This window comes from Balaenoptera borealis, assembly GCF_965194805.1.
Source record: "Balaenoptera borealis genome assembly, chromosome: 7".
NCBI classification, from domain to species: Eukaryota; Metazoa; Chordata; class Mammalia; order Artiodactyla; family Balaenopteridae; genus Balaenoptera; species Balaenoptera borealis.
Window position 1 is genome coordinate 111,187,366 of NC_138864.1, and position 16,144 is coordinate 111,203,509.

Genomic DNA, 16,144 nt, shown 5'->3' on the forward strand with positions numbered 1-16,144 from the left:
TTTAACGGTTAGTGATGTTGAGCATTCTTTCATGTGTTTGTTGGCTGTCTGTGTATCTTCTTTGGAGAAATGTCTGTTTAGGTCTTCTGCCCATTTTTAGATTGGGTTGTTTGTTTTTTTGATATTGAGCTGCATGAGCTGCTTGTAAATTTTGGAGATTAGTCCTTTGTCAGGTGCTTCATTTGCAAATATTTTCTCCCATTCTGAGGGTTGTCTTTTCGTCTTGTTTATGGTTTCCTTTGCTGTGCAAAAGCTTTTAAGTTTCATTAGGTCCCATTTGTTTATTTTTATTTTTATTTCCATTTCTCTAGGAGGTGGGTCAAAAAGGATCTTGCTGTGATTTATGTCACAGAGTGTTCTGCCTATGTTTCCTCTAAGAGTTTTATAGTGTCTGGCCTTACATTTAGGTCTTTAATCCATTTTGAGTTTATTTTTGTGTATGGTGTTAGAGAGTGTTCTAATTTCATTCTTTTACATGTAGCTGTTCAGTTTTCCCAGCACCACCTATTAAAGAGGCTGACTTTTCTCCATTGTATATTCTTGCCTCCTTTATCAAAAATAAGGTGACCATACGTATGTGGGTTTATCTCTGGGCTTTCTCTCCTGTTCCATTGATCTATACTTCTGTTTTTGTGCCAGTACCATCCTGTCTTGATTACTGTACCTTTGTAGTACAATCTGAAGTCCGGGAGGCTGATTCCTCCAGCTCCGTTTTTCTTTCTCAAGATTGCTTTGGCTATTCGGGGTCTTTTGTATTTCCATACAAATTGTGAAATTTTTTGTTCTAGTTCTGTGAAAAATGACATTTGTAGTTTGATAGGGATTGCACTGAATCTGTAGATTGCTTTGAGTACTATAGTTATTTTCACAATATTGATTCTTCCAATCCAAGAACATGGTATATCTCTCCATCTGTTTGTATCATCTTTAATTTCTTTCATCAGTGTCTAATAGTTTTCTGCATACAGGTCTTTTGTCTCCTTAGGTAGGTTTATTCCTAGGTATTTTATTCTTTTTGTTGCAATGGTAAATGGCAGTGTTTGCTTAATTTCTCTTTCAGATTTTTCGTCAGTGGTGTATAGGAATGCAAGAGATTTCTGTGCATTAATTTTGTATCCTGCTACTTTACCAAATTCATTGATTAGCTCTAGTAGTTTTCTGGTAGCGTCTTTAGGATTCTCTGTGTATAGTATCATGTCATCTGCAAACAGCGACCGTCTTACTTCTTCTTTTCTGATTTGTATTCCTTTTATTTCTTTTTCTTTTCTGATTGCTGTGGCTAAAGCTTCCAAAACTTATGTTGAATAATAGTGGTGAGAGTGGACAACCTGTCTTGTTCCTGATCTTAGTGGACATGGTTTCAGTTTTTCACCATGGGGAACGATGTTGGCTGTGGGTTTGTCATATATGGCCTTTATTATGTTGAGGTAAGTTCCCTCTATGCCTACTTTCTGGAGGGTTTTTATCATAAATGGGTGTTGAATTTTGTCAAAAGCTTTTTCTGCATCTATTTGAGATGATCATATGGTTTTTATCCTTCAGTTTGTTAATATGATGTATCACATTGATTGATTTGCATATATTGAAGAATCCTTGCATTCCTTGAATAAACCCCACTTGATCATGGTGTATGATGCTTTTAATGTGCTGTTGGATTTTGTTTGCTAGTATTTTGTTGAGGATTTTTGCATCTGTGTTCATCAGTGATATTGGCCTGTAGTTTTCTTTCTTTGTGATATCTTTGTCTGGTTTTGGTATCAGGGTGATAGTGACCTCATAGAATGAGTTTGGGAGTGTTCCTCCCTCTGCTATATTTTGGAAGAGTTTGAGAAGGATAGGTGTTAGCTCTTCTCTAAATGTTTGATAGAATTCGCCTGTGAAGCCATCTGGTCGTGGCCTTTTGTTTGTTGGAAGATTTTTAATCACAGTCTCAATTTCAGTGTTTGTGATTGGTCTGTTTATATTTTCTATTTCTTCCTGGTTCAGTCTCAGAAGGTTGTGCTTCTCTAAGAATGTGTCCGTTTCTTCCAGGTTGTCCATTTTATTGGCATATAGTTGCTTGTAGTAATCTCTCATGATCCTTTGTATTTCTGCAGTGTCAGTTGTTACTTCTCCTTTTTCATTTCTAATTCTATTGATTTGAGTCTTCTCCCTTTTTCTCTTTATGAGTCTGGCTAATGGTTTATCAATTTTGTTTATGTTCTCAAAGAACCAGCTTTTAGTTTTATTGATCTTTGCTATCGTTTCCTTCATTTCTTTTTCATTTATTTCTGATCTGATCTTTATGATTTCTTTCCTTCTGCTAAATTTGGGGGAGTTTTGTTCTTCTTTCTCTAATTGCTTTAGGTGTAAGGGTAGGTTGTTTATTTGAGATGTTTCTTGTTTCTTGAGGTAGGACTGTATTGCTGTAAAGTTCCCTCTTAGAACTGCTTTTGCTGCATCCCATAGGTTTTGGGTCATCGTGTTTTCATTGTCATTTCTTTCTAAGTATTTTTTTATTTCCTCTTTGATTTCTTCAGTGATCTCTTGGTTATTAAGTAGTGTATTGTTTAGCCTCCATGTATTTGTATTTTTTACAGATTTTTTCCTATAATTGATATCTAGTCTCATAGTGTTGTGGTTGAAAAAGATACTTGATACAATTTCCATTTTCTTAAATTTACCAAGGCTTGATTTGTGACCCAAGATATCTATCCTGGAGAATGTTCCATGAGCACTTGAGAAGAAAGTGTATTCTGTTGTTTTTGGATGCAATGTCCTATAAATATCAATTAAGTCCATCTTGTTTAATGTGTCATTTAAAGCTCGTGTTTCCTTATTTATTTTCATTTTGGATGATCTGTCCATTGGTGAAAGTGGGGTGTTAAAGTCCCCTAATGTGATTGTGTTACTGTTGATTTCCCCTTTTATGGCTGTTAGCATTTTCCTTATGTATTGAGGTGCTCTTTTGTTGGGTGCATAAATATTTACAGTTGTTATATCTTCTTGTTGGATTGATCCCTTGATCATTATGTAGGGTCCTTCTCTGCGTCTTGTAATAGTCTTTATTTTAAAGTCTATTTTGTGTGATACGAGAATTGCTACTCCAGCTTTCTTTTGATTTCCATTTGCATGGAATATCTTTTTCCATCCTCTCACTTTCAGTCTGTCTGTGTCCCTAGGTCTGAAGTGGGTCTCTTGTAGACAGCATATATATGGGTCTTGTTTTTGTATCCATTCAGCCAGTCTATGTCTTTTGGTTGCAGCATTTAATCCATTTACATTTAAGGTAATTATTGATATGTATGTTCCTATTACCATTTTCTTAATTGTTTTGGGTTTGTTATTGTAGGTCTTTTTCTTCTTTTGTCTTTCCTGCCTAGGGAAGGTCCTTTAGCATTTGTTGTAAAGCTGGTTTGGTGGTGCTGAATTGTCTTAGCTTTTGCTTGTCTGTAAAGGTTTTAATTTCTCTGTCGAATCTGAACGAGATCCTTGCTGGGTAGAGTAATCTTGGTTGTAGGTTCTTCCCTTTCATCACTTTAAATGTGTCCTGCCACTCCCTTCTGTTTTGTAGAATTTCTGCTGAAAGATCAGCTGTTAACCTTATGGGGATTCCTTTGTATGTTATTTGTTGTTTTTCCCTTGCTGCTTTTAATAGTTTTTCTTTGTATTTATTTTTTGATTGTTTGAGTAATATGTGTCTTGGCGTGTTTCTCCGTGGATTTTTCCTGTATGGGAGTCTCTGTGCTTCCTGGACTTGATTAACTGTTTCCTTTCCCATATTAGGGAAGTTTGCAACTATAATCTCTTGAAATATTTTCTCAGTCCCTTTCTTTTTCTCTTCTTCCTCTGGGACCCCTATAATTCAAATGTTGGTGCATTTAATGTTGTCCCAGAGGTCTCTGGGACTGTCCTCAATTCTTTTCATTCTTTTTTCTTTAATCTGCTCTGCAGTAGTTATTTCCATTATTTTATCTTCCAGGTCACTTATCTGTTCTTCTGCCTCAGTTATTCTACTATTGATTCCTTCTAGAGAATTTTAAATTTCATTTATTGTGTTGTTCATCATTGTTTGTTTGCTCTTTAGTTCTTCCAGGTCCTTGTTAAACGTTTCTTGTATTTTTTCCATTCTATTTCCAAGATTTTGGATCATCTTTACTATCTTTACGCTGAATTCTTTTTCAGGTTGACTGCCTATTTCCTCTTCATTTGTTTGGTCTGGTGGGTTTTTACATTGCTCCTTCATCTGCTGTGTTTCTCTGTCTTCTCATTTTGCTTAACTTACTGTGTTTGGGGTCTCCTTTTCACAGGCTGCAGGTTCGTAGTTCCCGTTGTTTGTGGTGTCTGCCCCCAGTGGGTAAGGTTGGTTCAGTGGGTTGTGTGGGCTTCCTGGTGGAGGGAACTGGTGCCTGTGTTCTGGAGGATGAGGCTGGATCTTGTCTTCCTGGTGGGTAGGACCGCGTCCGGTGGTGTGTTTGGGGTGTCTGTGACCTTATTATGATTTTAGGCATCCTCTCTGCTAATGGGCGGGGTTGTGTTACTAGTCTTGCTAGTTGTTTGGCATAGGGTGTCCAGCACTGTATCTTGCTGGTTGTTGAGTGGAGCTGAGTCTTAGCATTGAGATGGAGATCTCTGGGAGAGCTTTCGCCATTTGATATTACGTGGAGCCGGAAGGTCTCTGGTGGTCCAATGTCTGGAACTCAGCTCTCCTACCTCAGAGGCACAAGCCTGACACCCAGCTGGAGCACCAAGACCCTGTCAGCCACATGGCTCAGAAGAAAAGGGAGAAAAAAAGAAAGAAAAAAAGAAAAGAAAATAAAGTTATTAAAATAAAAAATAATTATTAAAAATTAAAAAAAGAGAGCAACCAAACCAAAAAACAAATCTACCAATTATAACAAGTGCTAAAAACTATCCCAAAAAAGAAAAGAAACAGAAACTGGACAGACGGAACCCTAGGACAAATGGTAAAAGCAAAGCTATACAGACAAAATCACACAAAGAAGCATACACATACACACTCACAAAAAGAGAAAATGGAAAAAATATATATATATCATTGCCTCCAAAGTCCACCACCTCAATTTGGGATGATTCATTGTTTATTCAGGTATTCCAGAGATGCAGGTTACATCAAGTTGATTGTGGAGATTTAATCCGCTGCTCCTGAGGCTGCTGGGAGAGATTTCCCTTTCTCTTCTTTGTTCGCACAGCTCCCGGTGTTCAGCTTTGGATTTGGCCCCGCCTCTGCGTGTAGGTCGCCTGAGGGCATCTGTTCCCGCTCAGACCGGATGGGGTTAAAGGAGCAGCTGATTCGGGGGCTCTGGCTCACTCAGGATGGGGGGAAGGAGGGGTACGGAATGCGGGGCGAGCCTGTGGGGGCAGAGGCCGGCGTGACGTTGCACCAGCCTGAGGCGCCGTGCATTCTCCCTGGGAAGTTGTCCCTGGATCACGGGACCCTGGCAGTGGCGAGCTCCACCGGCTCCCGGGAGGGGAGGTGTGGAGAGTGACCTGGGCCCGCACACAGGCTTCTTGGTGGCGGCAACAGCAGCCTTAGTGTCTCATGTCTCTGGGGTCCGCGCTGATAGCCACGGCTCACGCCCGTCTCTGGAGCTTGTTTAGACGGTGCTCTGAATCCTCTCTCCTCGCACACCCAAAACAATGGTCTCTTGCCTCTTCGGCAGCTCCAGACTTTTTCCCGGACTCCCTCCCGGCTAGCTGTTGTGCACTTGCCCCCTTCAGGCTGTGTTCACGCAGCCAACCCCAGTCCTCTCCCTGGGATCCGACCTCCGAAGCCCGAGCCTCAACTCCCAGCCCCTGCCCGCCCCGGCGGGTGAGCAGACAAGCCTCTCGGGCTGGTGAGTGCTGGTCGGCATCGATCTTCTGTGCGGGAATCTCTCCGCTTTGCCCTCCGCACCCCTGTGGCTGCGCTCTTCTCTGTGGCTCCGAAGCTTACCCCCCCCCCTGCCACCCCCCCATCTCCGCCTGCGAAGGGGCTTCCTAGTGTGTGGAAACCTTTCCTCCTTCACAGCTCCCTCCCAGAAGTGCAGGTCCCGTCCCTATTCTTTTGTCTCTGTTTTTTCTTTTTTCTTTTGCCCTACCCAGGTACGTGGGGAGTTTCTTGCCTTTTGGGAAGTCTGAGGTCTTCTGCCAGCCTTGAGTAGGTGTTCTGTAGGAGTTGTTCTGCATGTAGATGTATTTCTGATGTATTTGTGGGGAGGAAGGTGATCTCCACGTCTAACTCCTGCGCCATATTGAAGGTCTCCCCCAAGGCTGGCATTTTTGAAGCATTGACTGTTAGCAGCTCAGGGGAGAGTGAGCTGGGCCACAAGGAGGCCTCGGTCATTTCTTTCCTGGTTGTGATGGAAGATGGGGATGGGACAGGTTGGGGGCCCTGGAGAAGAAGGTTAAATTTTGGCTCATGGTGCATTTTCCATGCTCTGTGTGTGTGTGTGTGTGTGTGTGTGTGTGTGTGTGTGTGTGTGTGTTTTGCATATTCCTATTTTTATTCATTTCACTCATCTGGAATAATTAAGATGTGCTTACAACTGGTATAGTTTTAAAATGTTCTGATATAATGTATGCTGTTTTTAATGACTTTGTCTAAGTTTTATTTTATTGACTTACCTTATTCTTTATTCATTTTACCCCCCAGATTTGTCTTGTGTGAGCTGTATGCCTTATCTTCTAGAACTTAATGCGTCTCAGAATAAACTGACGACATTCTTCAATTTCAAGCCACCCAAGAATCTCAAGGTAGATTTTATTAATACACTAATTACTTGTGTTAACTGGTTTGTGAAATACATTAACAAGCAAAACAGCACTAAAAGAGAATTCAGAGAGAGTAAGACAGAGGAGAAATGAAATAAAAAAGGAGAAGGATTTGTGTATCATTTATTTTAGAAAAAGGAGATAGTCTTTCAAGAGATTATCTTTTTTGGAAGCTTTGCTAAAACCTAGTGTCCAAACCAATGAACTAACTTCTTTCCCTTTTCTCTGCTTCATTTAAATACTAGTTATTGTTTGTATATTTTTATTATAGCAGAACAAATTTATACCTGAAAATTCTGTAAAAATTTCCTGGGGGCTTAAATTTTGCCTTCTTTATTGATCCAACCTTTACTTTTGTTTAGAAAGCAGTGATTTCAGATCTTCATTCTTGCTTCTCTGCACTTGCTTTTGCATTTCTGAGGCAGAATGAAACTCTGTGAACGGTGGTTGATGGAGCAGCTTACTCTGCTGTGGAGCGCTGTGTCTCATACTTTAACATGTGTGTAGGTCACGTGGCGTTCTTGTGAAAATGAGATTCTGATCCAGTAGGTCTGAGGTGGGCCTGAGGCTCTGCTTTCTAACAGCCTTCCTGGTGAGCCATTGCTGCTGGTCCATGGGCCACACGTAAGCAGAGAGGTCGTAGATTAATGGTACTCCGATTTTCTGCACACTGGAATCACCTGGAGAGCTTTAAAGACTACTGATGCCTGGATCCCACTGCCAGATATTCTGGTTCAGGTGGTCCAAGGTAAGGCCTGGGTGTGGGAATTTCTAAAAGACCCCACCCAGGTGGCTCTAACATGCTGACAAATTTGGGAACCATTGCCACAGCTTGGGGCGAGTATTTTTCTATTGGACTCAAATATTTCATTAAAAAGTTGTTTTAAGGAGTGGACATCAATGATTGCCTTTTATTACCTATTAGTTTTATTTTGTTTACAAGCCAAATTAATGTAGATCCAAGGTATTCTGCTGGAGCTTGCACAAATATGAGTCTGTTTGAAATCAAGAATCGGACTGGATCCTCCATACTGTCAGTGAGATGCCTTTCTTAATTTTTCTTCTGTTATTTCACATTGCTACATTTTTATCAGTAGTGAGTTTTTTCCCTTTGAAATTAGTTATTGCTGTGGTGACTTTCCTTTATCCAGAAAAGCCACACAAGGTGCCTATTTGTCCTCAGTATGGGGCCTTGTGGTCTCCATGTCATCAGGAATTGTTCTTGCAGAGCTGTCTTGATTCTCCCTCCTTTGCTGTCCCTTCTGCCTTGCCCTAAGCCCCAGTGAAATCAGCCATGGCAACAGTGTGACCCCCTTCCTTGGAAAAACTTGCCTGGAGTTTCTTTCATTCACAACCTTGCCTCACCCCCTCCCCAAAAGACTGCACAAGTAAACAAAAACAAATCAGATACCCCATCTTTTTTTTTTAGAGCAGTTTTAGGTTCATAGCAAAATTGAGGAGAAAGTGCAGAGATTTCCCATATATCTCCTGCCCCCACAAATGCGCAGCCTCCCCATTATCAACATCCCCCGCCAGAGTGGGACATTTGTTACACTCAAACCTACACTGACACATCATAATCACCCGAAGTCCACAGTTTACATTAGGATTCACTCTTGGTGTTGTACATTATGTGGGTTTGGACAAATGTATACTGATGTGTTTCCATCGTTATGGCAGATACCTCAATGTTCAAGTTCCTGGAGAATTAAGAGCAAATGTATTGGTAACTTTAGGAAAGTGCTTGCAAAGTGCCAGAGTGCCCCTGACGAGGTACTTCAACCCTATGTGAACCCTAAGTGAACCCTTTGTGAACCAGGGAGGGGAATGATTGAGGCCTTCCAATGTTTTCAATGCAGGATCTTACTAAATCCTCCCAATAGAACTGTGAGGCAGCTGGGATGGTCCCAGTTTACAGATGAGTTTGCAGAGGCACAGAAAGGTTAAATAACTTACTTAACCTTTGCTGGAAGGTCACAGGGCTGGCATTGAACCCCATGTCTGAGACCCAAAGCCCATTTTTCCAGTAAATCACGCTTGTGTATAATGTCCCACCCTCTCGGATAGCTCTGCTTATGTTTCATTTATTATCTTTGTGCCTTGTGCCACCAGCCAAAGAAAGCATACATGTCCCAAAGAGCAGGAGCTTATACTTGTACCCTTTTTGTATTTCCTAGAATGATTTTGCTCTTAGTAGGTGAAGAAGGTTCGTTTGATTGATGGGCACTTCTTACAAGCTCTGGGTTCCAGTGGAACTCCCAGTGGGAGTCAGGGCAATATCATAACCCTTTTAAGGTCTCTCAACAAGCCCAGTATCATAAGTGCATGGAGGGCACAGTATTGGCATATAGTCCCAACAGGTGTGTAGTTAGATAGGTATCATGAGCACACACAAGCTGTGGCACAAGAATGAAAGGTGTTGATGGAAAAATGTCAGCTATAAGTAAACCTAGATAATTATAAGTTTATTTCTAGCCCATCATTATGATATAGAAAAAAAAGTGAATAAGAAATTTCATTTTATCCTGCCAAACTGACTTTTTAATTAAGTCATAGAATGCATTTTACATAGTTGCAATTTGTATATGCATAAAATTTTGTTTCTGATTTTTTTTTTAACAGGATTTTGGTTGCACATTTCTATTTCTTCACATGATTCACATACTTGTATTTTACTTACTTTGCAGTCTTGTTGCTGTATTGTAATCAACTTAACCAATTTTCTACACTTGCCACTTGAGCTGTTTTCAAAGAAATTTTTTTTAGTGTCCAGTATTTAAAGTTTTTAGTATTTAAAGTATTTAATATTTAATACATTGATAAAAATAATCTTAGTGCATGGGTAAGGGGAGGTAAAATTACTGTTTTAAAGGGCACAAGAAGATAACAATAGTACTTATTATATAATTGCTTGATAGTTTTCCTGAAAATGATTATCATGTGCCTAGCACATTAATGCAGTTTTTTAAAAAATATATTTTTTTAATCTTTTGCCACTAGGTGAATAATTAAACAAAGTTATTTAATGTTGTTTTTCTTTCTCATATTTTTGAGTAGGAACAACTAATATTGTTGAAAATGCTTTCCTAAGATAGTCAAGTTTGAGAAAGGGTGCTGAGTGGACAAGGTATGGCCTGAGGGATGAATAAGAAAGACTTTTCTGGCCTTTAGGGAGTGACACAGGAGAGTAAATTGAGCCAGAAACAGAGAAGGCAAAGAAGCTAGAAGCAAGATGTGCATATAAACTAAATGAACACAGGCTATTGGGCATCAGCGAAAACGAAGACATGGTGGTTAGTAAGGGTGAAACTGAGGTAAGCTCTGAAGGAAGATCAAGAAAGTTTAAAATAAGTGCTGAAAATGGGGAGAGTGACTGAAGAAACAGAAAGCGTTTCTGTTGCGCGGCTGTCCGCGCTGGCCATGGGGAAGGGTCTCCCCCTTAGTACCCCTCAAAGTGGGCAGACGAGGGTCCCAGCTAGGAAACGATTAAACACAAAGGAAGTACGTTAGCCTGAGTGTATTTTCAACTATGAATTGTAACCCCTCATCAGAAAATACATTCTTGTGCAAGTAATTGTGTGGTTAAGATGAATGAGAAATAAAGTATAACATCCTGCTCTCTTTCTCTTATCAGAAGGTGGATTTTTCCTACAACCAAATTTCGGAAATGTGTGATTTGTCGGCATATGAGTCTCTCACGAAACTAATTTTGGACAGTATCCTTTGAATGATTAAAGGGGAAAGTTTGATTAAGGGGCCCATTAATACATGTGTACTGGATGACCTGGAATAGTGCCAGATAGGCAATTTACTAGAGATGTGTGACTCACTTAAACGGTTAAGAATTGATATTCACAAAACGAGGATATTTTACAGACCATGGAGTAAGAGTGCAAATCAAAGCTCGCCAAGAACATCTGACACCTGAAAAGCTAAGAAGACGGTCATTCTTCTGATAAACATAGGCTTATTTTTAATTCTAGAACCAGATAAGAAGTTCTGTTTTACCCGACTCCTTTCTTCAAATTTACTTAAACTGGGGCCCTATTTTATGTAGATTCAGTATCTGAAAATCCAGATACGGCCAAAATTAGTGATTATTTATTTTACAAAAGAATTCACACTAAGCTCCCTTTAACTAGCAATCCTCTCTAGTGTATCTCAAATGATGCTTTCATAAAAATTTTAAAAAAGTAAAACCAACAATTTTTGATTCGCAGCCAACTTCAAGAACATATCTGTTGCATGAGCCAGGCTCATGTGCAAACAGAGCACCTGCCTTAACATAGACACGCTCCAGCTTCTGGACCCTAAGGGGTTGACTGGGGATCTGTGAGTTTAATGAGCTTGAATCCCTTCCTTACCCTAGAGACCAGTGTTCTCTGGGTGATAAGGGAGCAGCGCCTTCTCTTTCTCAGTATCTTTCTACCCACCTGAGGATTTTTCAGGGCAGAGTGGAGAATGAATCGATTGCCCTCGGGTGCCTCATTCCAGGGACGTGGCAGCAGCTAGTACACACTAGTAATGAGGCTGGGATGTGGGGAGAACAGAAAGTACTTTTTCTTGAAGACATATTTTGTAGGAAAAATGCTTTATTTGTATATGATGGAAAGCTTAAAACATCACATCACTCTCTTTAGAACTTGTGTGTGAAAATGAGCAATTAGTGGACATTTACAGGGTGCTCTGGAAACGAGCAAGTTTTCCTGAACGTAGCCGAATGAGAAAATGATCAAAATGAAATGTTTTGATGACAAACTAAAAGTAGTACACATTAGCGGCACCCGTCCATAGAACCTGCACTTTACGCTTGACTGTTGTATATATTGCATTTGGAAAGAGATAGAGTCTGACGGCCCAGAAGCTGTCTGGCTCAGAGATCTACTCATCTCAGGCCATCTAGAAGAATGCTCCTCAGGGACCACCAGCAGCCTCAGCATTGCCTGGAACTTCTTAGAAATGCAGACTCTTGGCTGCTACCCAAGACCTCTGAAATCAGAATCTGCATTTTTAACAAGACCCCCTAGGTGATGTGAGTTCATATTAAAGCTTGAGGAGCACTGGTCTAGACATCAGCTACCCGCCTAAACTCCAACCAGACGAAAGGGATTGAGCATCCAGAACTCCTTCTATTCTTCAGTGTACCCTGAGTGAGAAGGGTGACACAAAAGTCTGGAGTTCTTTCTCCCAGAAAATATTCTACGTGCAAGCATGGAGTTGCCAGAGAAAACAACTCCACAGTACTTTGGACTGAAAATGGAGGATGCATTTTAAAACATTTCTATCATGAAAGTCTTAATTTCAACATGAATTTATCTTTCCATGTAAAATGCTAAACTGTTGTGACTTTGTAAATGTCAACGGAGGAAGGAATCAGGGTTTTTTAAACTTGACTTTAGATGTAACAATGGAGTCTCATCTCCAAAGTGTAAAAAGCTTTATTACATCAGAACCGATTGGAATTCAGAACGTAGACACATAATTAGAATGTAAATACCGTGGCACAATTCCTCATCTGTGTTTTTAAAAATGCAAAGACAAATACCCAGAACTAGCTCCCCTTCATAAACTACTTCTTAGATAGCTTACAATTTTGAAAAGAGAGTAGGCTAATTTTTAAACAGTACTAACTATGCCTCTTTCTTTTGTTCTGTTCAGGCATATCATATTGTGTATAATTATGTAATTAGAGTTTTGAAAAGACTTAAAAGCTTTGAGATAAAAAAGAATTTCTAAACAACTTTTTAATGCCAGAACATTTAAAAACTTAGATGAAATGGATAAATCCCTAGAAAAATGTTATACACCAAATGTATATAACTTGGAGATAGAAATGTATATGACTTGGAGATAGAAACGCTGAGTAGTCCTATAACTATAAAACTAGTTCATTACAAATTAAAATCAATTAAATTAAAAATCTTCATACAAAAAACCCCAACTTTCAAGAACAAACCTTTCAAAAATGAACAAATTCTTTCGAAGGTTTAAAATAGAAGGCATATTCACAATTCATTTTAATGAGGTTACTTTGATACCCAAACCAGACAAGGAACAGTAAGAGAAAGGAAAATGACAGGCTTATTTCGCTTGTGATATAGATGTAAAAATCCTAAACAAAATATTAGCAAACTGAATCTGACAGTATATGAAAAAGATAATATACCATGACCAAGTTAGGTTTATCTCATGAATGTAAGGATAGTTTAACATTAGAAAATCTTAAAATGTCATTAACGACATGAATAGATTAAGGGAAATAAATCATATGATAAATAGATATAGAAGCTCAATAGATACAGAAAATTTAATAGAATCCATTCTTCATTCACAATAAAAACTCTTAGTAAACTAGTAATAGGGAATTTCCTCAACTTGATAAGAATGTCAACAAAAATATTTGAAACAAACTTTATCCTAACTGGGGACATGTTCTAAGCACTCTTTAAAATCAAGGATACAAGACAAGATAACCACCTTTGCCACTTCTAACTGTCATTGTTTAAGAGGTCTTAACTCAGCATCATAAGAGAAAGAAATGAAAGCAAAGTATGAAGATTGATAAGGAGAAAAAGTCATTTTTTGCAAATGATATGATTGTCTACAGAATATAAAAAAGAACTTGCAATAAACTACTAGAAATAATAGAGTTTTGAGAGTTCAACAAGGTAGTTGGATATGACTTCAATAAACAGAAATCGATTGCATTACTCTATACCACAAACAAGCAACTAGAAAACACAACCTTAAAAAGAAATGCCATTTACAAGAATATGTATCTTATTAAAGATGAATAAGACCTGTCGGGGGAACATAATAAAACTTTATTGAAGGGTATTAAAGACCTAACTAAAGGGAAATATATTATAGCATGTTCCTGCATATGAAGATGGGAGAAGATGTGTAAATATAATTTTATAGAAAATGAATCAGAAAGGCTAACAAACATATGAAGACATGTCAACCTCATTTGTATTCAGAGAAATGCAAGTCAAGCTCACGATATACTATATTATATCCATTCAGTTGACAGAATGTAAGAAATCTAAAAATACCATGTGTTGGAGAACACATAGGTCAAGAGGATCTATTTTTCTTCCTTATGGGTGTGAAATTAGTTCAACCACTTTGGAAAACAATTTTGTGCAGTCTTGTAAAGTTGAAGATCCACGTTTTCTATGATCTAGCACTTTCATTCCTATATATAGGAAGTTTAGCATACGTGTACCTGGAGGCTTGTAATAGCAAAAAATTGAAATAGCCCAAATATTCCTTGATAAGAGAGCATAAATAAATTATGGTATACTGATACAATAGCATTATCATATAGTCGTGAAAATGAATGAACTGTATATATCTCCATGCACCAGTAAAGTTGACTGTTAATAAAACCAAATATAATTTTTTTAATTAAAACAATTTTTTTAATTAAAAAAATTTTTTTTTCTAATTTTTGGCTGCGTTGGGTCTTCTTTGCTGCACGCGGGCTTTCTCTAGTTGAGGCGAGCGGGGGCTACTCTTTCTTGCGGTGCACGGGCTTCTCATTGCGGTGGCTTCTCTTGTTGCGGAGCACAGGCTCTAGGCATGCCAGCTTCAGTAGTTGCAGTGCGTGGGCTCAGTAGTTGTGGCTCGCGGGCTCTAGAGCACAGGCTCAGTAGTTGTGGCGCACAGGCTTAGTTGCTCTGCGGCATGTGGGATCTTCCCGGACCAGGGGTCGAACCCGTGTCCCCTGACCTGGCAGGCGGATTCTTCACCACTGCACCACCAGGGAAGTCCAAACCAAATATAATTTAGGTATAAAACCAAAGGGGCAAGGGAAGAAGAAATAGGCAATTCAGCCTAAGGGTTATCTCTGAGAGGGAGCTGTCAAGACATGACAGGAGAGGTGTGCAGAGGTAGATGTAACTTATTGCTAATGTTCTACTTCTTGGGCTGGGAATGGTGATGGTTTCAAGAATATTCATCAAATTCTTAAAAGTAAATAAAAGCAGGCCATGTATGGCCAATGATGTGCCTGTCTTCATTAAAATTTTTTTAAATTTGAAACTTAGAAATTAATTTCCTTGAAAACAGTTAGTTACCAAATGTCAAAGTCCAGCTCTATCAGAATTCCCTGGAGGGCTTGTTAAAACACCTATTTCTGGTCCCCACCCTCCAGAGCTTTTGGTTAAGTAGGTCTGGGGTGGTACCTGAGAACTTGCATATCTAACAAGTTCCGGGATGGTGCTGGCATTGCTGGTCTGAGGACCACACTTTGAGATCCACAGCTCTAAGCTAATCAGTCCTGTCTGTTATATCTTGAATGTCATGCTTTTCTCATCTGCTGCCATTCCATTTGTCCTTTTTTAAATGCTTTAGAAATTTGGCTGTTATCTTTTTTTAAACTTTTTGTATTTATTCAAGCTTTCCTTAGTGAGCAGCTGTGTTTTCTATTTGAGGGGAAAAAATTGCACTTTTGTTTAAAATAAAATTAAAAGAGAAGTATAATTATCAATATTAAAAGCAGTTATTTAAAATAAAAAACAAATCAGTTAATCAAGCTAGTAGTGCTGACAATGTGATTGTAGTAGATTATGTTAATACCTCAGAATGAATTGTTAACTATAAACTATCAACTTTTTTAGTTAATCTTATTATGCTATTTTTTCCTTCTGTAGGTGGGCAACTGATGATTAATTGATAATCACCCCAAATCGAAAGATGATAAACTTTGCCGAGGATTAGTATATTTATTTAGTCTTAAGAAAGGATGCAGTTTATTCTTTACCTATAAATATTAATTGATCATTGGAATTTATTCCATGATTATAGAATCATGGAATTTTTAAAAAGTGATTTATAGAATTTTTAAATCCAGACAGGACTTCAGGGATCATCTAGTGCTGTTATTTTATGGGAGAGGAGCCTGAGACTCAGGGAAACGTCCGATATTATTTGGTAAATGGTTGAGCTGAGACTAGTCTTCTGCATTCCATTGTTCTTCTCATGTTGCAATTCATTGAATGATTACTACTTTTATCACATAGCCATTTAAAGTGTATGCATGTTTCATTTCTTAAAGAGATTCACTCCCATAGTGAAGAACATTTTTCACTGGTAAGGTGATATAGATCCTTCAGGATTGGTTTTGATTAAAGTCATCATTGTGGTTCTTTCCACTAAGAGAATTGTGATGGATTTCCTATTTATTTCTTAGTAACTGTTTTCTGTACACCCGGCCCATATTTTATGGTTGTAGACAAATGAATAAGAGCAAATGCGGACTAGTGAATAATTCATGTCAAGCACTGTGAACTGTTGACAGCATCGCCAAAATGTAAAAATATATTGTTGGGCTTCTCCCTAGCTGTAAAGTTATGCTTATGTGCCTTTGGATTCCTTCAGTCAGTTT

The 16,144-nt window shown here is 38.8% G+C and overlaps 1 protein-coding gene across 10 annotated transcripts in view; it reads left to right on the forward strand.

Annotated features, from left to right (window-relative positions):
• The window catches only part of LRGUK (leucine rich repeats and guanylate kinase domain containing), a 131,418-nt gene that overhangs the window by 29,145 nt on the left and 86,129 nt on the right, over window positions 1–16,144 (forward strand). For 9 of the 10 annotated variants that reach the window (XR_014246710.1, XR_014246711.1, XR_014246712.1 and 6 more), the window contains exons 4-5: window positions 6,635–6,735; window positions 10,388–10,469. Coding sequence is in view for 7 of the 10 variants with exons in the window: in XM_082399142.1 (XP_082255268.1) it covers window positions 6,635–6,735; window positions 10,388–10,469 (183 nt within the window). In the remaining 3 variants the exon portion in view is untranslated. Of the gene's footprint in view, window positions 1–6,634; window positions 6,736–6,847; window positions 10,068–10,387; window positions 10,470–16,144 lie in introns of those variants that run through there. The other variant, XM_082399144.1, reaches the window with a different exon arrangement.